We start from the raw sequence: 23,156 nt of genomic DNA, 5'->3' as shown, positions 1-23,156 counted from the left end.
TAGATTGATAGGGTAGATGGATAGAGGGTGTATATATATATATATATATACAGGTAGTGGTATGTGTTGATTCTTAATCTTAATTGCTGTGAACTATGACTTGTTTCTCAACGTGTAGGCTCATTTTCCCTCCTTTTTTTTAAAATTCAATTTTTTCAAACATACATCATATTTTCAACCCTTTTTAATCAGCAACATTTTATCTTTACTATTGACACAATATGGTTAGATTAAATCTTTATAAATTAGTTTATATTCATACAACTCTATTCACGCACCAACACACCAACACACAAATATAACATAATTATTATTATTATTATTATAGTTTATTTGTTTGTGTGTTGTGTTAATATTATATATTTAAATATCCGATAATGTTCACGTGAACATATTGTACAAAAAGTAATCACGTCAACATACACTACAACAAATATACCAAATATATTATTTTTCAAGGTAGAACGCAAATCAGAGAGATAAACATCCAGACGATTCATTGCATAATATACGCACGAAAATGTCTTCTATCTATACCCCACCCACCCCCCACCTACCCACCATATGGTTTTCACTATTGTTATATTACTGTCAATCCTCCATAGTACAGTCAATCATCCATCCGTAATATAATTATATCTACCACACACCACCCACCCATAATGATAACCCAACAATAACATAATATAATAACAATAGTAATAGTAATAATAACTTATTACTATTACTATAATCGTAATAGTAATTTTTAATTTAATATATTTAAAATGTATATGAATTCATCGAATACAATTAATTTGGTTGGTTCCATTCCATTGCCTGTCACATTCAAATGACAGACTGACAGACTGACTGCCTGCCTACCGACAATCATGGTTGCGGTTAACTGCTCATCCATTTGTCGATAACATATATTATATATTTATATAAATATAGTCATTTGCAATCCAGCATCCTATAAATTGTGTATTTTTATAATTATTTATTATTTGAAAATTAAATCAAAGAGAGAGAGAGAGAGAGAGAGATAGATGGAACCTGTCATAGTCCAACCACAACCACCAGCACCAGTACCAGGACCAGCACCAAATTATAGTGTGGTACGACCATTAGGTCTATCTGAAAAGTACCAACTTTCCAAACAACTGGCAGGAATTTTCGGATCGATATTAGGATCGATGCAGATAAAAGTGACCGAAAAACAATTCACTCCCATTTCCAAAGACTATTGTTTCAAGATACTGTACCACGCTTTAAATCAGTTGGTACATAGTATCCCACAGCTGTCGTATGCTGTCATCGATCATCACACTGACCAACCCAAGTTTGTACACATTGCGCCGTTTGACCTGGCCAAATCGTTCAAAGTGTCCAACCACGACTTTAAGGATCTCCAAGTGGTCGACCGTCTAGAGCAAGATATTTGCAACTTTGACTTTGACATTGAGGCGACTGACCGTCCGCAGTGGTACTTGCAGGCCGTGTTGTGTGACCGCTACCCAGACGAGTTTTACTTGATTTGGTCAGCCAACCATGTTATCACTGACGGTGTTGGAATGCTGCATATCCTCAAGAGTATCGTTGAAACGGCCAACAGCGGTGACTTTCATCTGCGACCTGACCAACTAGTCGACTCGTTTGTCAAGCCGCCAAACGGGTTCCAGTCGACGGGCGTCCTCGAGCACTACAACCCCTACCATATCAAGGATGAGGTCGCCGATGTTCAGGAGCAGTCCCAATCCAACCTCCCTGCAATGCTCCACCAGCGTCCCATCACCGGGCAGTACTGGAGCGGCGTGCGAGCGGCCCAACAAGAAAAGCACAAGACGCGTATCAAAACCATCAGGATTGAACCACGCGCCTTTGAATTAGTCTCCAAGAAATGCCGTGAGATGAAGGTGACAACGCACTCTGCACTCTACAACTGTATCATCATGTCGCTGCTCGAGATATTCGGAGTGGGTCGTGCACACACGATGGAGTTTCGCACGTCCACTCCATTCAATGCACGTCCCTATTGCAAGCCTGTTGTCCCATCGAGCGATGTTGGTATGTATATTGGGTCGATTGTCCGCGACACGTCCATGTCACTCGACACGATCCACTCTGCCTTTTGGGAGCATTGTCGCGACTATATGCAGTACATCAAAACGGGACATGTCCAAGGACTCCGTCACGTCAGTGTGTTGGAGTATGTTGGCACCTTTCCCGAGGACTATACACAAGGATGGTTTGACCGCATCAAGAGTCTCCCAATGGGACGTGGCTGCTCGTTTATTTTCAGCGATGTTGGCAAGGTTGTCATTCCCCACAAAGGCGACTCGTCCAAACATTGGGACGTCCAGGCGCTTCACTGCTCGCAATCCTCCTTTGTATCGGGGTGCGGATTCATCGCCACTGCTAGCTCTACCAATGTCGGTGGTCTCAATCTAGCCATTAGCTATCAAAAAATGGATTTTACCAAACATGAAATCAACCTCTTGATGAATACTTTGAAAAAAAATATCTTGAATATTCCATTGTACCAGCCATCTAAATTATAATCAATCAATCAATCGATCATTCAATCAATAATAATAATAATAATAATAATTTGATAATTAATTAATAAAACAAACAAACCAAAAAATCTTATTTATTTACACATTTGAACCAGGCACAAACATTTGCCAATCAAAGAATGTTTATATCTGGAAATCGGTGCACTGACAATTGTTAATCCATCAATGTGATATATATTCAACAAAAAATTATCATTGAAACATGAGAGTCTCTCTTGTAAAGTAAAAAAGAGTTCTTGGTTTCGAAAGATCATTTTCCTCTCTTTTTTAAAACATGTAAATAAAAAAGAGAGATATTTATTGACCATGGTCTTGGCTTGTTTAAAACGTCATCAAATCAATTCTATGACTTAAGTCAATAATAATAACAGTAAACGACCGAGAAGAAGAATAATATAAGAAATGAGTTGTAAAAGTGGTAGCGGTAGTACAAGTGCAAAAGATCAACAACAACAAGTTGAAATTCCAAAAGAAAAGAATCATTATGGTAGTACTCAATTCAAAGGTAGAACACTATTCAAGGTAGCGATTGTCGGTGATCTCGGTAGTGGTAAATCAACAATAGAGCATCAATTAACTGGTCAATCAGTAACATCTATTGGAAACAGATATGTAAAACCTTCAAATCTTACACTCAATTGTTTAAACAATCAAGAGGTTAATGTTCATTTTTTCGATTCTGTATGTATAATACACATAATGAAAAAAAGGTTAGGTTATAAGATTAGTCTAACATATATATGTATCTATCTATCTTTAAAGCTTGGACAAGAAAGATTTGGTGGTAAATTGCCATTTTCATATTATCGATCAGCAGATTTCATCTTTGTGGTGTACGATATAACATTTGATGTTTCATTTACAAATTTGCCTAATTGGTTAAGTGAGGCACAACAACCTCAAATAAATACGGTAGCACCCAATATCCTCATCATTGGCAATAAATTGGATCTAGTCAAAGAGTCTGTCAGAGAGAGAGCCATATCATTTGAACAGGCACAAACATTTGCCAATCAAAAAGGTTTACAATATCTCGAAATCAGTGCTTTCAAAGGTGATAATTGTCAATCCATAAAAGACTATATAACCAATTATATTAATCAAAAAATTAAAGATGAACAATAGAGTAAAAAATGGAATTAATAAATAAATATATTGTAAAATTAAGGGTCTAACAAAGTATTGTAGTAGAACAAACTTTACATTATTAATATGAACAGAACACCTACCACAGTATGGTTGTTTGTAATAATATTATTATTTCTGTTTAAAAATATCATCATTTTTATTTACTTGTGAAAAAAAAATATTATTATTATTATTATTAATTAACTCTTGACATTAAAAGTAATTGGAATCTTTCTAAACGAGGTTCTACGTCTCTTTCTAAATCGGCACCGTTGATACAAGGAGGCGACCATAATCTCTCAGCTGCTGCGGCATTTCTAGTGATCCAATCTTGTGAAATGATACTCTTTTTGTCATCATCTATGACAACCTGGGTGATTTCCATATTCGTTTCACCACCCAATACTCTAGCAAGTTGGTCTGAATTAGTTATATTAACTGTAAAGTCATTATTGTATAATGATTGCCAAGTTTGATTTAAACCACCAAATGAATTGGAAGCAATCACTCGATACCCATTTTCAATGGCTCGTTGTAAAGTTGATAATTGATTGATTTGAAGTATAACTTGTTTTGGAATTAAACTTTCATCATTTTCGATCGACAAGAGGTTGTTGTTGTCATTATCATCATCATCATCCATTTGCCACAATACAGGTGATCTCTCTTGATTCTCTTGTTGAAGAATATAATCAACTATTTTACTTTGAAAGAATTCCCATACACCGGTATTTGTTTTATCGATCCTATCTTTTTTAATTTCCTCTGAAGAATCTTTGTCATCGTTGCATACCATATTCTCTTTGTATCTTCCAAAATGTATTAAATTCTCTGGAAATAAATGTCTTGTCTCTTTCATTAATCCCAATGCTAATTCGTATGGTTCGTCTGTTGATGAGTCAAATGCAATATTACATTTTTGACCTGCTGCTGGCATATCCACTTCTACAAGTACTCTAATACCTCTTTCTTTTGCGTATTCTACAATTGTTTTAATTTCACTGTGACTATACGTTTGGTTATTACTTTGTGTTTTCTTTAAAAATAATAATTATTGGTTAGAAATATAAATAATTTAGGTTTGCTATGAATCAACATACTTGTGAACCAACTATTAAATGCCAATGAAATACATTAAATTTTGAATAGGAAAGAGCATCGATAAAAGATTGTATGGCTTGGATAGGAATATATTGTTTGGATGTATCCAAGAGAGTTCCTCTATGTTGGAATCGTGGTTTGTCAAATATCCTCCAAGGACAATGTTGAATAAAGTAAGAGGATGCAGTATTGAATCGACTGTATTCTATCATTTGTGAAAATGATTCTAACCCTCTCAAAGCACCAAATACCGTCTTGGCATTCAACTCGAATCCCTTTGTCTCTAATAGTAAACTATAACTTTCATCCATCCCCAATTGTAATGTTTCATCTTTTGATATTATATTAATAACCAATTTCTATATATAATAAACAAAATAAAATAAAATGTTAATTATATATCCATCCATCTATATTAATATCAATATTTTTATGTTTCATCATACATTTATAAAATTTGGATTAATATTTGTATTATCAGTCAAATTAAATCCGGCTATTTTATCATTTAATGGATCGAATGAACTATCGATACCATTGGATGTTTGTTGTGTAAAGATGAGAGAATGGTATCTTTGGATTGCAGATTTTAATATTTTACTTGAAGAGGTTGTTTCAAAGGTGAATGTGTCATGAAGGAAATAGACGTCGGTTCCATTGGTCACATTCATCGGTAGAGGTACTATTCTTATATGTGACCACTGATTGGATGGAAGTGGAATGAATTGATGTGAATTGATGACCATTTCTATTTGATTGACCATTACCAATACAAAGAATATAGTGAATACCGCAATTCCCAGAATCTTGGTACTAAATATTGCTGATGATGGAAACCTTTGGAATGGTGATGATTTAAATAGCTTTCCCATTCTTTTTGTGAAAAAAAAATATATTTTTCTAAAACACTTTTTTAGAATTATTATTGTTTGTTTTACTTAAATGGATAAATGAAATTCATATAATTATTTGTTTAAAACATATGATATCATGGGCATGGAGGAATAGAGAGTTTAAAAAAATATAAAAGAAAAACATGGAAAAGTTTGGAAAAAAAAAATTGTGGTGTGGTGGGTGAATGAATACCAGGTTGTAAGGTTTTTTTGTTTGTATGTACAGATGAACAGAAAAGTAATAGAGATAATATTATTTATCCATACTAGTATCCATTGTATTAATTTAAAAAATAAGTTCGCGTGGAGGTGGCATTTCAGGAATGTCAAAAAGTGTGAAACTAAGTGCTCTGAATTTCTCAATATCAATCTCTGATGGTGTAGTGGTTGGCATTTTAAAGTTTGTTGATAAAGGTGTCGTGGATTGAATATTATTATTATTATTAGTTGTTGGAACAAATGGTGATGATGGAGGAGAGGTTGTGGATGTATTGGTATTGGAAAAAGGTGAGGGTCCAGGTTGGAATGGAGACACCGAAGAGGATGTATTATTATTTGAAAATGGAGAGGTTTGTTGTTGTTGTTGTTGTCCAAAGACAGTTGGATTAGTGCCAAATGGAGTGGATGGTGTTTGTTGTCCAAATACACTTGTTGGATTATTATTATTGGTTGGATTAGTGCCAAATGGTGATGGTGTGGATGGTGTTTGTCCAAATACACTTCCTCCAGAGCTTGTTGGGTTGGTTGTGCCAAATGGTGATGGCGTGGATGGTGTTTGTCCAAACACAGTGCCTCCAGAGTTGGTTGGATTTGAAAAAGGTGTAGAAGTTTGCTGCTGTCCACCAAATACTGAACCTCCACCTCCCGATGAAAAGGGTGATACCGTTTGTTGTTGCTGTCCCCCAAATACCGATCCTGTTGAAGGAGTACTTGTCACACCAAATGGAGATGGCTGTTGCTGTTGTTGTCCACCAAACACCGACCCCGTAGGATTACTAGACCCAAATGGTGGTGTAGAAGGAGGTTGACCAAATGGTGTTGATGATGATGTTGAACCAAATGGCGTAGTTGACCCAAAAGCTGATGTTGGTGTTGATTGTTGTCCAAATGCTGATGTTGATGTCGATTGTTGTCCAAATGCTGATGTTGGTGTTGATCCAAACGCTGATGTCGGTGTTGATGGTTGTCCAAAAGCCGATGTTGGTGACGATCCAAATACTGATGGATTGCCAGTGGTAGGAGATCCCCCAAATGTAGATGGTTGACCAAATGCAGAGGTATTGGCACCACCAAATGCAGATGTTGATGGTTGTGAACCAAATGCTGATGCTGGTGTCGATCCAAACACCGATTCTGTTGGATTACTTGATGCACCTGACGAACCAAACACACCACCTGAAGAAGGTTGACCAAATGCAGAGGTATTCCCAAACGCCGATGGTTGTGAACCAAATGCAGATGTTGATGGTTGCGAACCAAATGCAGATGTTGATGGTTGTGAACCAAATGCAGACGATGTCGCTGCCTGACCAAATACAGTAGTCTGTTGTTGTGGTATTGCACTTCCAAAGGTAGTAAGTGATTGCATATTATTCTTTAACTTTGCCATCACTCCATGTTGATCTCTATTGAATTCTTCAAATATTGCTTTCTTTTCTGCTTCTTTACTATTAAATTTATGTCTCTATACGTGGTTAAACCAAAGATGATGGTTAGAAACGGCCTACAAATTGTCATCAGATGATTGTTTCAATAATACATACATATTGATCTATTTGACCATTAGCCAATGATTGAAGTGCCTCAAAACGACTCTCCTCTGGTGATGTCTCATCGTGAATAAACGATTCTTGACCCTCCAATCCACAACAAGTATCATTCCACAACAAACCACCAAGCTTTACACTTGTCAAGGTAGGTGATGCTGTCTTGTTTGTTGTTGCTGTGGTTGTTGGAGCGGTGTTTGATAAATTAGAAAAAGGGTTTCTATAACTCATACTCTACTATCTCTATCTTTACATATATATATACTCAAATGAACTCATTACTCGAAAAAGGAATGTTTATTATTTCATTCTAAAATCCCATAATCGGAGGGTGTATCATGTGATTAATTTTAATTAATTTAATTTATTCACTATACTATTCATCAATGAATGTATTCTTCACAAGAGTAATATTGAACCGAGTTTGTGAATTTATAAATATATTTATATCACACAAGATTTATTAAAAGTAATAATAAAAGGAATATTCTGACCTTTCTTTTTATTAATTGAACGCATCTGCCTTTTTACACTCCTCAAACACGCCTGAGTTTCATTCGTAAATCATATTAACATGTTCATAAAAGGCAATACTGGTCATCTTTGATCGCCAATGTGATTATTAGAAACAATATCTCTATCCTCCTCTTAGGGGGTTGGTTCATTCGAATGAATGATAATAGTAATAATAATAATAATATAAAATATATTTGTGGTGTGTGAACTACTGACTGCATCGACGACTACTCACAGTATAATAAATATTTATAATAATTTAAATTACCTTCATTCATTCGCGATACTACTACCACTCACTACTACTACCACTGTCTCATTCATTCAATCAATCATTATTCATAATAATAATAATAATAATAATAATAATAATATTGAATAGAGAAAAATAGATTATAACATACACGTGAAACTGGAAAGATAAAGTGAAGTGATAGTAGTAGATAAGATAAAATATTTATTTATTTATATAAATTTATACTTTAACATCAATCATCATAATCTTCAGTCAAAAAAGAGAAATAATATAATATTACTTGCTAGTCTAATTTTTAATATAAGCAACAAACAATCAAATTTAAATAATATTTAATAAATAATAATAAATAATAATAATGGTAGATAGTATAAGATCAAGTAATGGATTAAATAATACAACTAGTTCAAGTACATCATGTCTTTCACCAAGTGTAGAATTTGGTGAGGATTATAGAATTATAGTAGTGTCGAATAGACTGCCTGTTTCATTGAAAAAGGAGGACGATGGAGTATGGACCAGTAAGATGAGTTCAGGTGGCCTCGTCGCAGCGCTGTCTGGACTAAAGAGCAACAATTTCGTGTGGGTCGGATGGATTGGCAGTGAAATTGACGAAGCAGACCGTCCACAAATCAACAAGATGCTCATGGAAAAACACAACTGCATACCCGTCTATCTCGACGAAAAGGTGGCCAACGAGCACTACAATGGCTTCTCCAATGCAGTGTTGTGGCCACTCTTCCACTACTTGCCAGGCGATCTCGACTATGACGACAATATTTGGAATAGCTATGTCGAAGCCAACAAGGAGTTCTCCAAGGTTGTCCTCGGTCTATTGCAACCAAACGATTTGGTGTGGGTACACGACTACCATTTAATGCTGTTGCCAGAGTTGGTTCGTACCAGTAGTCCCGATGCTCGTATTGGATTCTTTCTCCATATTCCATTCCCATCATCTGAAATCTTCCGTGTCCTCCCATGTCGTAAAGAGATCCTCATGGGTGTGCTCAATAGCAATCTCATCGGGTTCCACACCTATGACTATGCAAGACACTTTTTAAAGGCGTGTACAAGAATAGTCGGACTTGAGACATCTCCCAATGGTGTCTATCTAAATGACAAGTTTGTTTCAGTCGGTGTCTTTCCCGTTGGCATTGACCCAGACAAGTTCTTTGAAATGTTGAAAACCGACAAGGTCAAAGAACGTATCCTCGAACTCAAACAATCATTCTCTGGTATGAAGGTGTTGATTGGTATCGATCGTCTTGACTATATCAAAGGTTTACCTCAAAAATTACAAGCAATGGAAAGATTATTCCAAAAATATCCAGATTGGAAAGGTAAATTGGTTTTAATTCAAGTAGGTAAACAAACAAACAAACAAACATTAAAATATATACCTTTTCTAATCGATTCTTTATTTTATTCAATCTAGGTTGCAGTACCATCAAGACAAGATGTTGAAGAATACCAAAAACTTAAAAAGGATGTTGAAGAATTGGTTGGTAGAATCAATGGTACCTATGGTACTCTTGGGTACAGTCCAATTCATTATCTCTTCCAATCGGTTGATTCAACTGAATTGACAGCACTATACAATATTGCAGATGCTGCTTTAATCACTTCCATTCGTGATGGTATGAATCTAGTAGCTCAAGAATATATTGTCAGTCAAACTGATAAAAAAGGTGTTTTAATTCTTAGTGAATTTACTGGTGTATGTAAACAAAAAAAAAATATAATATTATCAAACCAATTTCATTAATTATACTAATTTATATTTTAATTTATTTTGATTTGATTTATTTAGGCGGCTCAATCACTTAGTGGAGCAGTTTTAATAAATCCATGGAATACAGAGGATTTGGCAGACTCGATTCACAATTCATTATGTGATGACACAATGCCAGCACATGAAAGAGAGGATAAACATCAAATGTTATCAAATTATATCACAAGACATACTGCATCACATTGGGGTAATGGATTTGTAAGAGAATTATTTAAAGCAAGTCATCAAGCTGAGAGAATCATTTCAATTCCAAAATTAAATACCAATGGTGTCATTGAAGCTTTCAAGTATGTTAAAAATAAGATAATTAATCCATTTCTTTATTATTAATATCATTTTATTTTATAGGAGAAGTAAAAAAGATTATTGGTATTTGCATATGATGGTACTTTGATTCCATATTCAAGTATTCCATCACTTTGTAAACCACCTCAAGATTTAATCAATTCTTTAAAGACTTTGAGTTCCGATCCAGTACGTGTTGTAAGATAAAAAGAAAAAAAAACAAATATATATTGTTTTTTTAAATTTCCCAACAATCATCAATCAATAACAATTTATTAATTATTCTTCTTATTTCTTTTCTATTTATATTTTAGTCAAATGAAGTTTATTTACTTAGTGGTAGAGATAAGAAAACATTGGGTGAATGGTTTGCAGATGTTGATGTTGGTTTGTCTGCTGAATATGGATGTTTTGTTAAACAACCTGGATCAAAGGAATGGGATCAAATGTGTCCATCGTTGGACTCTAGCTGGAAGGAAACCATTCGTCCTCTTTTTAAATACTTTGCTCTGAGAACACCTGGATCGTTCTTTGAAGAAAAGGAAATGTTGTTTACATGGCACTATAGAAACGCTGATCCCATCTTTGGATCTATTCAAGCAAGAGAGTTGCATCTCCATCTAGACAACCTCCCATTGGATGTAATTGTTGGTGACAAGACACTTGGTGTTAGATCGTACAATATCAATCCAACCACATCAATGCGTAGAGTCATCATGGACTCTATTCCAAGGGGATTAGATTTTGTTTTGCTAGTCGGTGACACTCAAATCCATCCAAGTGAATTACCAAATCTAGACAATGGAGAAATCTTTACTGTGTCTGTTGGAAGAAAGAGCAATAAGGAGAACTTTTACCTTTCTGATCCATCAGAGGTAAGAGAATTATTACAACATCTTGTTGAAAATGCAACAAATGCTGCTGAAGCTAAACCATAAAAGAAAGGAGTAGAGAAGAAAAAAGAAAAAAAAAAAGAAAAGAAAAACTAAAAAAAAAAAAGGACATCAACTTCCAATTCAACAAAAAAAAGTCAACAATGTTAACATATAGATAATAATAATAATAATAATAATAATATAAATAAAAAAAATAGTTTATGATTTGGATTAATTTTAAAAAAATATACAATAACAGTAGTTTTAATCTGAAGATTGTTGTTGATCGGGTTGATTATCTGATGATTCTTGTTCCTCTTGGGGTAAATGATGAACTTCAACAAAAGTAGTACCCATTTCAATATCATCTGAATCAGAGTCACTATGAGAAATTGAAAAGGAATCATTTGAATTTCTACGTCCAGTTGGAGCTGATGGGAAAGGATTCTGTGATTGTGTAGACTCTGATACTACGCTGGCACCAGAGACAAACCCAGTACTTCCAGTTACACCACTGTTAGTAACTTGAGTTGTGGATGCCAATGACATTTGTTCGAGTTTCTTGCTGATAACCAATACAATATAATTATGTTTCCAAATGGAAACTGTTTTCTTTGAGATTCCGTAAATGAGGAATGCGTATATTCCAAATACACGTATACAATAAATAAAATAGCCAAGTGACGCGATGGGAGGTCCACCAATAACACACGTTGTCTTGTCCACCACTTGTGGATTAGTCAAACAATTCACCCAATCGGGTATCTCTGCCTTGTATTCATCTTTATGTGCTTGAATCCATTGGTCATATATAAAAAGATAAAGAAGAATTGAAAAATACATCACTAGACTGAGTATAGGTTTGATCTCCAACTTTAAAATATCTAATCTTGTTCGTTGTGTTGCACCAAGGTTGGCAGATATAATAATATAAATCTCTCTCATCAATCCCAACATGAATAAACCACCTAATCCAAGGAATATACCCATTGGTACCCAAAATGCTCCTACTTGATAAGTATGTGTTGATAACCAACAACTAAATAAAAATAAATAAATAAATAAATAAGTAAAATAAATAATAATGATTGATTGTCTAGTCTTGTCTTCTTCTTCTTCTTCTTACAAAGTATTTGGAGCACCACCTCTATAATTATTATTTACAATACTTGCAATAGGTGGAACCCATGCTATGATACTAGTACCAACAACATAAAACCACCATGGATCTTTTCGACCCTTTCCAACTTCTCTAATTGCCCAAAGCACCTCGAATGACATGACTGCCCACCATTGTACAACATAAAGTGAGGCTACATGAAGAATAAAGGCAGAGGCGACACATACTCCGTCAGTATGTGATGCAAATCTGTTTGGTTCGGGACAGAGTGTTTTTTCCGATCCATTAAATGCTTGAAGGGCACCTGAAAATGCATGGAAAAAGATTGATGTCATCAATGCCAAATTGATCTTATCGAATCTTTTGATCTTTGGATTGATCAACCCATACGTTACAATGAGGAAAAGGATTAAAAACATTGATAAAATGGATAGTATATCGCTTAAAGTGTACAGATTCTTCCATATTTTGTATTCGTAAATAGGTGCTGGACAAGCTACTACACAAGTTGAGTTACCATAAGTAAATTGGTATCCTAAATCCTCGTCTCTTTGTCGATCCGATGAATTGTAATATATGAGTGGCTGATCACACTTTTGTACGGTACTATTTGATCCGATTTGACTAGTGTCTAAACAATTGACCAAATAATTGGCACTACCACCATATGGAGTCAAATCATAGAGAGTTGCGTTGGTTGGGAATCTAGGATATGTCAGATTATTATAAGTAATGGAACTCGAGCAAGGTAGTAATCCTCCAACACCACAAACATCTGCCGTTTCACTGCAATCATCAAAACAGGCTGGTTGTTGTAATGCCAATATCCTACTTGAATTGTTTGGATCTGGATATTCTATACATTCTGGGAATAACTATAATAAAATAACACAATATATTAATACACAATAATAAAGTTGGAGGTATAAGTCTACATACATAGGCACAAATAAAAGCAAATGTACTTGGCACTTTACAAGAGTCAGTTCCAATTATCATCAAATTCGATCGAACAAACAAACCAAATTGTTGAATAGATTCCTGTGTAGATGTTGAATTTATATAGATTGAATCTTCAAGATTGTAGTTTGTTAGTATAGTGATTGATTTAAACTTTTGGGTAATGCACAATTGTGAGGTTAACATACTTGGATTGGATAAAAAACCATTGCAAAGTGGTTGATCTGGTAAATCACCTTTATAAATCTGACATGTTGCTCCAAGATCTATAGCTTGATATTTAGGTGCAGCTGCTAGAGTAATGATAATATTATGATAACAACATAATAGTAATAATAATATTGATGAGAATGTGGTAGCGATTAATCTTTGTATGCGCATAGGATGATTGGTTTAATTTAATTATCTCTTTTTATATATTTATAAATATGAATTAAAAAAATGAATCTTTGTTGATGAGAGGAGAGAGGCTCCTTTAGCTCACGATTAAGGTGGTGAGATTCAAAAAGCCTCACAATCCGTACGGAGGATTCGGGCAACATCGAAAACCGTCGCCGAACTAGGATAAAAAAACAAAAATTAGCCTGGTTATCCAAAATATCTTGTGTCTTTGCTTGGCGCGTTTAAGTGATCGCCCTTTGAATATCGATACCCAAATAACACATAATATTGTCATGTGATTGATAATTAGTTAAACTGCATTGCCAATATTCATTACTAACATTAACATTAATATGTTCTTCTTCATGATTGATTGTCTTGGTGAAGAAGAAATCATTCTATCTTATTATTATTATTATTTGAAGATGTCATTCTATCTTTAAGATTCCATTATAGGATTTATTTCTATAAGTGAATGAATAAAGATAATTTGGATGTTATATATAATATACATCTTTCAAAGAGAGATACAGTAAAAAAGTAATAATGAATAAAAGTTTCTTGGGAGCTCAAAGCGAAGATCTTCACCAAAAAAAAAATTAATAAAAAAACTAATTTATTGGTGTTTAGAGAGACAGGCATGCTTTCATTACTAATGAGAAAGATATTGTATTATATATAACTAAAAGATAGATAGATAGATAGATAGACAGGAGAACAATAGTAATAGATATAGAGTGCATGTAAAAGAATTTGTTTAGATAGATAGATAGTTAGTTATGGCATCGTTTCTGAATGATATCAACAAACTAAATCAGTTCAAGGAGAGATATGAACTGGAGAATGATGGCATTATGTTGGACGACGACAATGATGCTGATTACGATTCATTCAAAGCAGAGATTGCTGCTGGTAGATTGGACATTAATAATCTAAGTGCTAAACCATCACAACCACCAAACGAAGAGGAGGAATATGAAAGAATAGCAAAGGAAGCACAACGTCTTCAACAAGAGAGGCAACGTCAAATGGAGTTGGAGTTGCAACGTGAATTTGAAAGATTGGAGAAAGAAGCTGGTGGTGCTCCTCAGATCACCGACGAAGAGATTGAACAAAGAAGACTTGAAGCAGAAGAGAAACAACGTCAACGTAGAGCAGAGATTATGAACCGTGGCAAGAAACCAGGTCAAGTAGACGAAGAAGCAAAAAAGAGATTGGCTAAACAAAAGGAACGTGATGCTGAAAGAGAAGCAATGAAACAACAAATGGCCAAACAAGCTGCTGTTTCTCAACCACCACCAAAACAAGAGGAACCAAAGCCAGAACCAGAGGTAGAACCTAAACCATTGACAACCCAACATGTTGCATCACCACCACAACACTTGGAAAATTTGGCAGAGGAAGAAGACGAAGACAAAGAGTATGAAAGAAGAGCTCAAGAAGCACAACGTGTACAACAAGAAAGACAACGTCAAATGGAACTGGAAATGCAACGTGAATTTGAACGATTGGAAATGGAAGAAAAGAAAAAAAGAGAGGAAAGTGGTGAACCTGAAGTCGACTGGGAAGCAGAGAGAAAGAAAAAGGAAGAAGAGGATAGAAAGAGATTCCAAGAGAGACAGAAAAAGAAACAAGAGGAAATGAGAGGTGGAAAGAAAAAGACACCAGAAGAAGAGGAAAAGGAGAGACAAAGATTGGAAAAACAAAAGGAACGTGATGCCGAGAGAGAGGCAATGAAGCAACAAATGGCAAAGAAAGCTGCTGCCTCTCAACCACCAAAAAAAGAAGAACCAGTGGTAGAAGAGGAAGAGAAACAACCATCACCACCAAAATCTCCACCTCCATCGCAACAAGAAGACAGTGATGAGGCCTATGAAAGAGCAGCACAACAAGCATTAAAAATTCAACAAGAGAGGCAACGCCAAATGGAATTGGAGATGCAGCGCGAATTTGAAAGATTGGAAATGGAGGAAAAGAAGAAAAGAGAGGAAAGTGGTGAACCTGAAGTCGACTGGGAAGCAGAGAGAAAGAAAAAGGAAGAGGAGGACAAAAAGAGATTCCAAGAACGACAGAAAAAGAGACAGGACGATTTAAAGGCCAAAAAGGAGACACCAGAACAACAAGAAAAGGAACGACAAAGATTGGAAAAAGAAAAAGAACGTGATGCTGCAAGAGCAGCCATGAAAATGCAACTAAACCAACAACAATCTAAACCTAAACCAATCGATGAACCAGAAGAGGATCAAGAAGATGATGCACCACCACCACCACAACAAGAATTAACAACATCTGATTTGGAGGTAGTTTTAAAACCAAGTAATGGAAATAATAATAGCCATGATAATAATAATGGATTTACAACCAAGATACCCTCACCAACACAACCTTTGACGAGTAGTTCACTTGCAGATTTCCAAATCCCTCCACCTGGGTCTAACCAATTATCTCCACCAAATTTGATTACATCACCACCACCAACATCATCTTATAATCCAAACCAACATAACAACAATGTACCACCACAACCACACCAAGTCGGTTACAATAGTCTAAACTCTCGTGAACATTCATCACCTCAACATGGAGCTCATTATCCTCCATATCCAATGCCTCACAATGCCTACTATTCACCGCATCAATCACCATCGCCCAACTTGTACCATTCAACCTATTCCAATTCCTACTATCAATCACACCCTCCTCCACCATCAGGCTATGCTATCTATTCACAAGAGGATGTTGATCGTATGATGGAAACTTTAAAAAAAGATATTCTTAAACAAGTATGATATCAAAAAAAAAGGACATCCAAAAAAGAAGAAAAGAAGAACAAGTGATATTAATTAATATTTTTTATTTACTATAGTGTTCAGATGAAAGTGCTATTGTTGCATTTGAACTTGAAGATATCCAAGTTAAATATGACAAGGAAGTACGAAATTGTTCCTCACTTCGAAATATGCTTGCTCATTATGAATCAACCATGAAAAAGATGATCGAGCAACCTGCACCATCACATCAAAATACCCAAAAATTACAAGAAGCTTTGGTTGATAATGATAGATTAAGAAAGGTAACCAACCAATCAATAATAGAATATAGTCTTTATAAATGAATTTTATTAACAGGATTAATTAAATATTTTTTTAGGAAAACCATGAACTCAAAGAAAGTAATGCACAATTAAATAAGGATGTCCAATTACATGTATCAAGATTTGGTGCATTAAAAGCACACGCTGAACAAAAATTGGACAGTGCCTCTGAACAATTAACAAAGTTGAAGGAGGTCGCCGCCAAGGAAGTTGCTGTTCTCAATGCCAAATTATCAAAGTCGGAATACAAACTTCAAGCCAAAGAAAGAGAAAATGAAGAATTGGCTAAATTATGTGATGAATTGATCTTTAAACTTCAAAAGAATTCTTAAAAAATGGAGACATTGGATATATATCCATCCAAATGTGAAATAAATATTAATAATAACAACAACAAAATATCGACCTAATGGATAAGATTAAAAAAATTGATTTGAGATATTTATTTTAATAAATTTCGAAGAGCGATATTTCTTTTCGAACAATGGAAGAGTCTGTAAATTCATAGATATCAAACTCTCGACTTCAATTTCATTTCGCACAAATCAAACTTGTATAATTATAAAACAGATAGATAATCAAATCAAACAAATATATAAACAGAAAATGAATAGAATTAAGATCTTATTATTCTTATTGGTAGTTATTTTATCATTGGTTGGTATTGCCAACTCTACAAAATCACATTCAACAGTATCTACTAGTGGGTCTGGTTCAGGATCTGGTTCAGGATCTGGATCTGGATCCGGATCTGCAGGAAGCACTGGATTTTCAACACATGAATCAACAACAAGAGATAGTAGTAGCAGTGGATCTGCCTCGGCAAGCAGTGGGTCAAGTTCAGGAAATTCTGGAGAAGCAGGAAGTACCGGATTCTCAACCCATGTATCATCAACATCATGTAGACCAACTAGCGATGGTCCAGCAGATAGTACAAGTGATTCTGGTTCTGGATTGGGTGGAAAGGGAAATAATGAAAAGGATGAATCAAGTACCAGTGGATCTGGTTCCGGTTCTGGAGGAAGTACTGGATTCTCAACTCATACAACATGTAGATAAAATCTAATAATAATAATAATAATAATAATCCAAAAATTTCCACCTTTTGTATTTTTTTACATCCATGCCCGCCCGACACCTGGATTATATTTTTTAAATTATATACTATAAACTATATAACACGTGTTGTTGGGTTAGGGTAAAGAAGAATTTCACTATTTGTAAAATAAATTAATGATCATACCCCATTTGATATTATATATATAACCGATCGGATTAACTACTTTGATAGTTGCAAGGTGTAGTTGGGTTTGCAGTTAAAAAAAAAAAAAAGAAATTGCGATATTAAAAAGTTTGTCGTTGACGAACCCATTCAAAACTCTGATTGTATTTGTATTTGTTTTGTTTATGTTTGTTTGTTGATGTCAGATACTAGTAACACCACTCTTCTACAGCAAAGACAGGAATCAATCATAGACACACTGTCAGAGTTAACAAAGAAAGCAGATATTCTTTTAAATAGCAATAATAATAATAGCACTACACAAAACAACATCATGGACGTACAAATTGAAGAACCAAACACCACCACTACTACTATTGTTGATGAAAATGACACTCAAGTCTCAGAACAAAAATCAGTAGAACAACAAGAACAACCAAAGGTTGAAGAAGAACAAGCAGTAGAAGAACAAGAAGTTGTCGCAGCCACTACTGAAGAAGAGAAACAAGAAGAAGTTGTCGAACAACAAGAGGAAGAACCAAAGGTTGAACAAGAACCAGAAGAAGTAGAGGAAACCAAGCAAGAAGAAGAAGTTGCTGCTGTAGAACAACAACAAGAAGAAGAACCAGCAGCAGTAGAGGAGGAAGTAGCTGTTGTTGAACAAGAAGAACAACCAAAGGTTGAAGAACCAGCAACAACAGTAGAGGAAGTCGCTGTCGTCGAAGAACCAAAGGTTGAAGAAGAACCAGCAGCAGTCGAGGAAGTAGCTGTTGTTGAACAAGAAGAACAACCAAAGGTTGAAGAACCAAAGGTTGAAGAAGAACCAGCAGTCGAACAAGTAGAACAAGTAGTTGTTGTAGAACAACCAACAGTTGAAGAAGAAGAAGTGGCTGTCGTTGAACAACCCAAGGTTGAAGAACCAGCAGCAGCAGTAGAGGAGGAGGTAGCTGTTGTTGAACAACCAACCGTCGAAGAAGAAGAGGAAGAAGAAGTAGTAGCTGTTGTTGAACAACCAACAGTTGTTGAAGAAACCAAGACAGAAGAACCAACCGCTACTACTCCAGTCGTAGAAGAAAAGAAACAACAAGAACAAGAGACACCACAAATGAACGGAAAGAAGGAAGAGACGAAAAAGGAAGAAGTTGCTACACCAGAACCAGCAGATGAAAACCTACTCTCTGAAGATGACATGGCTACATATTACAAGAATGAAGGAAATGAGTACTTTAAGCACAGTTTCTATGCTGAAGCCATCGAAAGTTACACCAAATCAATCAACTGCAAGCCATCACACGCCATCTACTCGAATCGTTCCATCTCTTACTTTAAGTTAAAGATGTTTGAACGTTCACTCAGCGACGCTATTCTCTCGATCGAGATGAAGCCAGACTGGGTCAAGGGACACATTCGTCGTGGTTTGGCACTCGTCGAACTCAACCGTTTCCAAGAGGCCATCGATGCCTACCACAAGGGCCTCGAATATGACAAGAACAATATCGATATTCTCAAGAATCTCGAAGATGCCAACTCTAGACTCAACAAGGCCAACAATCCAAATGCCGAACCAGAAACCAAAAACAACAACAACAAGGACAAACAATCACCAAAGAAGAAAGAATTGGCCAACAACAACAACTCACTCAACAAGTATATCGCTTTTGGTAGTATTGCAATTGCTGTTTGTTCTGCCTATTTCTTTAGAACTTCAAAATTCATTACTCCAATTGTTAAATCTTTAACTTCATTATTTGGAAATAAATAAATAGGATAATAATTAAATAGTAGATATCAATTTAGTGTAAAAAAAAATATTTTATATATGTATTGAATTTCTTATTGTTATTTCGTGAATAGGGATATAATAATAGTTATTGTTGTTGTTGTTATCAATATGGTTATTTTTATGTTTTGTTGGGTTTTCTAAGTTTTTTTTGGTGATTATTTGTTTTGATGACAGGAAAGAAATGAATTCATTAATTGAAAGCCAGCAGGCATAGTGAATAATTGCTAATATTTCGTTCTTGAGTGTTATTGCTATCTGTTGTTATGTGTGTGATGTGTGTGGGTTAATTGTTGTTGTTGTTGTTGGTTGTTTGTTTAATCGTCTTCTTCCATCAAAGAAGCAAATTTGTTGTTTGGAGTATCCTTTTTGGGAACTGGAGCTTGGGCAATTTTTCCTGGAGTTCCAGCTTCTTTTTTACCGCTGGTAGTTGTCCAACCATCTTGGTCCATTTGTGGCTTCTTTGGCTTCATGTTGTCAAAACCTCCCTTGCTTGGGGTGTTGTTCTTGTTGGCACCAAAGTCCTTACGATTATTGTTGAATGGCTTATCGTTTCTTTGAACATCTCCACCTCTGTTGTTGTTGAAAGTATCATTTGATTTTCTGAATCCTCCTTGTTGTCCTTGTTGTTTGGGTCTGTATGGTTCGGTAGTTTTTTGCTCCTCAACTTGTGGTTGTTGTGGTTGAGATGGTTGGGATGTTTGGGGCTTGTCCTCTTTGTCTCTGTTAATTTTGTCCGTGTCTACTGGAGTAGCATTGCCAAATGGATTTGACTTTCTCTCGTGCGATGGTGGTTGGCCAAATGGAGCGTGTTGTGGGTGTGATGATTGTTGTTGTTGATTGTTGTTGTTGTATCTTGGTGGCTTGTACTCAGCGAATCTATTGGTGCTTTGACCCTTGGCAGAGATTGTTTTGCCCTCGAAAATCTTTAAAAAAATTAAAAAAAGTTATAGTTAATATCTTAAAGAAGTAATTGATTCATAGTCGTGATTGTTTGTTTGTTTGATTTTCATACCTCTCCATCAATTTCTAACAAAGCTTGATAGGATTCGACATTCTTTAATGCGATGCTAACAGAAGTTTGGGTGAATTCCATATTCGATACTTCGATTTGACCGACCTTTTCACTGTTGGAAATGAAATCAAAGATTTGGTCTTTGGTTGGTTCAGTCTCGAATCCAGTGAGAATGACAACATATTTTGGTTGATTGTCAAAGTTGTCACGTCTTGGGTATCTATTGTTGTTGTTGTTGTTGTTATTGTAACCACCACCATCTTGTCTACGATTGTCATTGTTGTTGTATCTGTTGTTGTTGTAACCACCACCATCTTGTCTACGGTTGTCATAGTTACCACCACTACGATTGTCATTGTTGTTGTATCTATTGTTGTTGTAACCACCACCATCTTGTCTACGGTTGTCATTGTTGTTGTATCTGTTATTGTTGTAACCACCTCTGTTGTAACCGCCGTCTTGTCTGTTATAGTTCTTTTCATAGCCACCACTACGATAGTTGTTGTTGCTGTTGTTATCACGTTCGTCACGTTCAGATGATCTTCTTTGATCACCGTCTTGTTGTTGAGCGGGTGCTGTTTGTTGATCATCTACTGATGGCTCAGTAGCTTGTTGAGCAGGTGCATTCTCCCTTTCGATCTCACGAAGTCTCTCTCTCTCGAGTTCTTCGTTTTCAGTCTCGTCTGCCCAATTCATTCTTGTCTACTTTGAGGTTGATTAAAGAATAGATATCTAAATAGTAAAAGTGGATTGTTTGTTTTAAAAGATTGTTGGTTAATAAGATATAGATCTTTTGATTCAAATAAGAGTTAAAATGTGATGACAATGATATATAGAACAACAAAGCAATAATATAAAATGACAATATGGATGGTGATGTTCTATCAGAATCGCTTGAATTATCTCGATAATCTATTGTATGACGAGTAAACGACGACGACGTTTCTCTCTCTCTCTCTCTCTCTTTTTGTTTCTGTCATCAATGTGCTGAGATAATCGGTCGCTGTGATAATATCTGTTTGTTGTACACCTCTTTCTTCCTTTACTTTACTATTTGTTTCTATTTAAATCTTTTAAAGTAGATTTTATATACCTTTTGAAAAGATAATGAAGTTTTGCAAAGAGAGAACTGACTTTTCACTCTTCCTTTTTTGTGAAAAAAAATAATTTTTTTGGGTGTCTCTTCACCCAAGACTTGCTCACAAAAACGAGTAAAGTAGAAAAGGGGTCGCACATACAAAACTACTCAATCAGGAAATAAGTCAAACTATATATATATAGATACATGACACAAATAATTTTAAAAATGTTATTTTCATCACCATCTTTTTTGATGATATATAGTATTGTAGTTGTTGCTGTGTGTGAATACAAAGATAAACAGATAAAATATTTGTTTATTCAATTTGGTTTATCTACTAAAACTTTAATTGGCATATCTAAAAAAAAAATAAAGAAAAGGAGAAATAGATTAATAAATGATTTTAAAAAGAGTTGTTTTGAGTGTCTTGTTGATAATTACTTTCTAGTCCATTCCTTGGCGGTGGCTTCAAATCTAGCTTTGTCTGACTTGTAAAGATGGGCAATTTCTGGAACTAAGGGATCATCTGGATTTGGGTCAGTTAATAAAGCGCAAATTGAGAGTAAAACTTTTGGTATTGTCAAGGCTGGGCTCCACTGTTCTTTCAAAATATCCAAACAAATACTTCCGCTGGCATTAATATTTGGATGATAAACTTTGGTTGTAAAATTAATCTATATAAAAAAAAAAAAATGATCATCAATTTTAGTTTATATGTTGATAGGTGTTAATAGATTTTGTTATATTTACTTTGGGTGGCTTGAATGGGTAGTCTGTTGGGAAATGAATATTTAAAAAGAAAATACCTCCATCATATGGTGAATCTTTCTACAATAAAAGAAAAAAGTAGAAATATAAGTTTGTAAGTATAAAGTATAAAGTAAAAATGATGAGGAAAAAGAGAAGAAAGGAGATAGAGAGAGAACAACACTATCTAAAAAAAAAAAAGTACATCAAATTTGATCATCTTTGTTTTGATTTAGGTGTTTTACAACTAGTCTCTTTCTTTCTTTCTTGTTCTCTTTTGTTCTTTTTTTAGATTGATAATTACTGGTCCCATTATAGTAGCTGTCCAATGGAATAAATCTTCTCCTGATGGACCTGCGCTGCAGCTAGATGGTGGGTCGCGAGCTATATCACTTAATTCCTTGTTAATTCTCTTTGATGCCATTTCTATATTCTTCTTGTACTATGTCTTCTGTTTGTTGGTGGTTGTATAATGTTGATAATGATAACAATCTGATTTTAAATTACTTGATGAAACTCTAAAGGGAATGAAGATAATTAGAAAAAAAAAAGTTTTAGTTTGTGTTTTTGTTGTTGTTTGAAA

General features: G+C 35.0%; 11 protein-coding genes across 11 annotated transcripts; 6 read left to right on the top strand and 5 right to left on the bottom strand.

Moving 5' to 3' along the window:
• Positions 1 to 1,388: 1,388 nt before the first annotated feature.
• DFA_03634 (uncharacterized protein) lies at positions 1,389 to 2,543 on the top strand (the record flags this gene model as incomplete). The annotated part of the gene is made up of 2 exons (XM_004363179.1): positions 1,389 to 1,636; positions 1,847 to 2,543. Coding segments are annotated over 2 exons (945 nt in total), but the record flags the coding sequence as incomplete, so codon positions are not given.
• A 420-nt stretch (positions 2,544 to 2,963) lies between these two features.
• On the top strand, positions 2,964 to 3,686 carry DFA_03633 (uncharacterized protein; the record flags this gene model as incomplete). Its single annotated transcript, XM_004363178.1, has 2 exons — positions 2,964 to 3,242; positions 3,324 to 3,686. The coding sequence occupies 2 exons, from the start codon at positions 2,964 to 2,966 to the stop codon at positions 3,684 to 3,686; spliced, it is 642 nt and encodes a 213-aa protein (XP_004363235.1).
• A 199-nt stretch (positions 3,687 to 3,885) lies between these two features.
• nagC (beta-N-acetylhexosaminidase) lies at positions 3,886 to 5,662 on the bottom strand (the record flags this gene model as incomplete). The annotated part of the gene is made up of 3 exons (XM_004363177.1): positions 3,886 to 4,725; positions 4,790 to 5,149; positions 5,237 to 5,662. 3 exons carry the CDS (start codon positions 5,660 to 5,662, stop codon positions 3,886 to 3,888), a joined length of 1,626 nt encoding a protein of 541 aa, XP_004363234.1.
• Positions 5,663 to 5,969: 307 nt separating this feature from the next.
• Positions 5,970 to 7,680, bottom strand: DFA_03631 (WD40-like domain-containing protein; the record flags this gene model as incomplete). The annotated part of the gene is made up of 2 exons (XM_004363176.1): positions 5,970 to 7,367; positions 7,447 to 7,680. The coding sequence occupies 2 exons, from the start codon at positions 7,678 to 7,680 to the stop codon at positions 5,970 to 5,972; spliced, it is 1,632 nt and encodes a 543-aa protein (XP_004363233.1).
• Positions 7,681 to 8,579: 899 nt separating this feature from the next.
• On the top strand, positions 8,580 to 11,236 carry tpsA (glycosyltransferase; the record flags this gene model as incomplete). The annotated part of the gene is made up of 6 exons (XM_004363175.1): positions 8,580 to 9,581; positions 9,657 to 9,938; positions 10,032 to 10,300; positions 10,362 to 10,382; positions 10,421 to 10,496; positions 10,613 to 11,236. 6 exons carry the CDS (start codon positions 8,580 to 8,582, stop codon positions 11,234 to 11,236), a joined length of 2,274 nt encoding a protein of 757 aa, XP_004363232.1.
• A 201-nt stretch (positions 11,237 to 11,437) lies between these two features.
• Positions 11,438 to 14,031, bottom strand: fslJ-2 (G-protein-coupled receptor family protein; the record flags this gene model as incomplete). Its single annotated transcript, XM_004363174.1, has 5 exons — positions 11,438 to 12,212; positions 12,300 to 13,168; positions 13,233 to 13,546; positions 13,769 to 13,812; positions 13,976 to 14,031. The coding sequence occupies 5 exons, from the start codon at positions 14,029 to 14,031 to the stop codon at positions 11,438 to 11,440; spliced, it is 2,058 nt and encodes a 685-aa protein (XP_004363231.1).
• Positions 14,032 to 14,488: 457 nt separating this feature from the next.
• tacc1 (transforming acidic coiled-coil-containing protein) lies at positions 14,489 to 17,060 on the top strand (the record flags this gene model as incomplete). Its single annotated transcript, XM_004363173.1, has 3 exons — positions 14,489 to 16,417; positions 16,501 to 16,707; positions 16,785 to 17,060. 3 exons carry the CDS (start codon positions 14,489 to 14,491, stop codon positions 17,058 to 17,060), a joined length of 2,412 nt encoding a protein of 803 aa, XP_004363230.1.
• A 274-nt stretch (positions 17,061 to 17,334) lies between these two features.
• On the top strand, positions 17,335 to 17,787 carry DFA_03627 (uncharacterized protein; the record flags this gene model as incomplete). Its single annotated transcript, XM_004363172.1, has 1 exon — positions 17,335 to 17,787. The coding sequence occupies one exon, from the start codon at positions 17,335 to 17,337 to the stop codon at positions 17,785 to 17,787; it is 453 nt and encodes a 150-aa protein (XP_004363229.1).
• Positions 17,788 to 18,149: 362 nt separating this feature from the next.
• On the top strand, positions 18,150 to 19,712 carry DFA_03626 (uncharacterized protein; the record flags this gene model as incomplete). The annotated part of the gene is made up of 1 exon (XM_004363171.1): positions 18,150 to 19,712. One exon carries the CDS (start codon positions 18,150 to 18,152, stop codon positions 19,710 to 19,712), a length of 1,563 nt encoding a protein of 520 aa, XP_004363228.1.
• A 335-nt stretch (positions 19,713 to 20,047) lies between these two features.
• DFA_03625 (uncharacterized protein) lies at positions 20,048 to 21,441 on the bottom strand (the record flags this gene model as incomplete). Its single annotated transcript, XM_004363170.1, has 2 exons — positions 20,048 to 20,656; positions 20,746 to 21,441. 2 exons carry the CDS (start codon positions 21,439 to 21,441, stop codon positions 20,048 to 20,050), a joined length of 1,305 nt encoding a protein of 434 aa, XP_004363227.1.
• Positions 21,442 to 21,644: 203 nt separating this feature from the next.
• Positions 21,645 to 22,997, bottom strand: DFA_03624 (Ubiquitin-conjugating enzyme E2 4; the record flags this gene model as incomplete). Its single annotated transcript, XM_004363169.1, has 5 exons — positions 21,645 to 21,805; positions 21,839 to 21,891; positions 22,268 to 22,500; positions 22,577 to 22,654; positions 22,878 to 22,997. 5 exons carry the CDS (start codon positions 22,995 to 22,997, stop codon positions 21,645 to 21,647), a joined length of 645 nt encoding a protein of 214 aa, XP_004363226.1.
• Between the last annotated feature and the right edge of the window lie 159 nt (positions 22,998 to 23,156).

Source organism: Cavenderia fasciculata (genome assembly GCF_000203815.1).
Source record: "Cavenderia fasciculata unplaced genomic scaffold Scf_Dfasci-G-b-205a01.r1-3, whole genome shotgun sequence".
Taxonomy (NCBI): Eukaryota; Evosea; class Eumycetozoa; order Acytosteliales; family Cavenderiaceae; genus Cavenderia; species Cavenderia fasciculata.
This window is presented reverse-complemented; position numbering and strand designations above follow the sequence as displayed.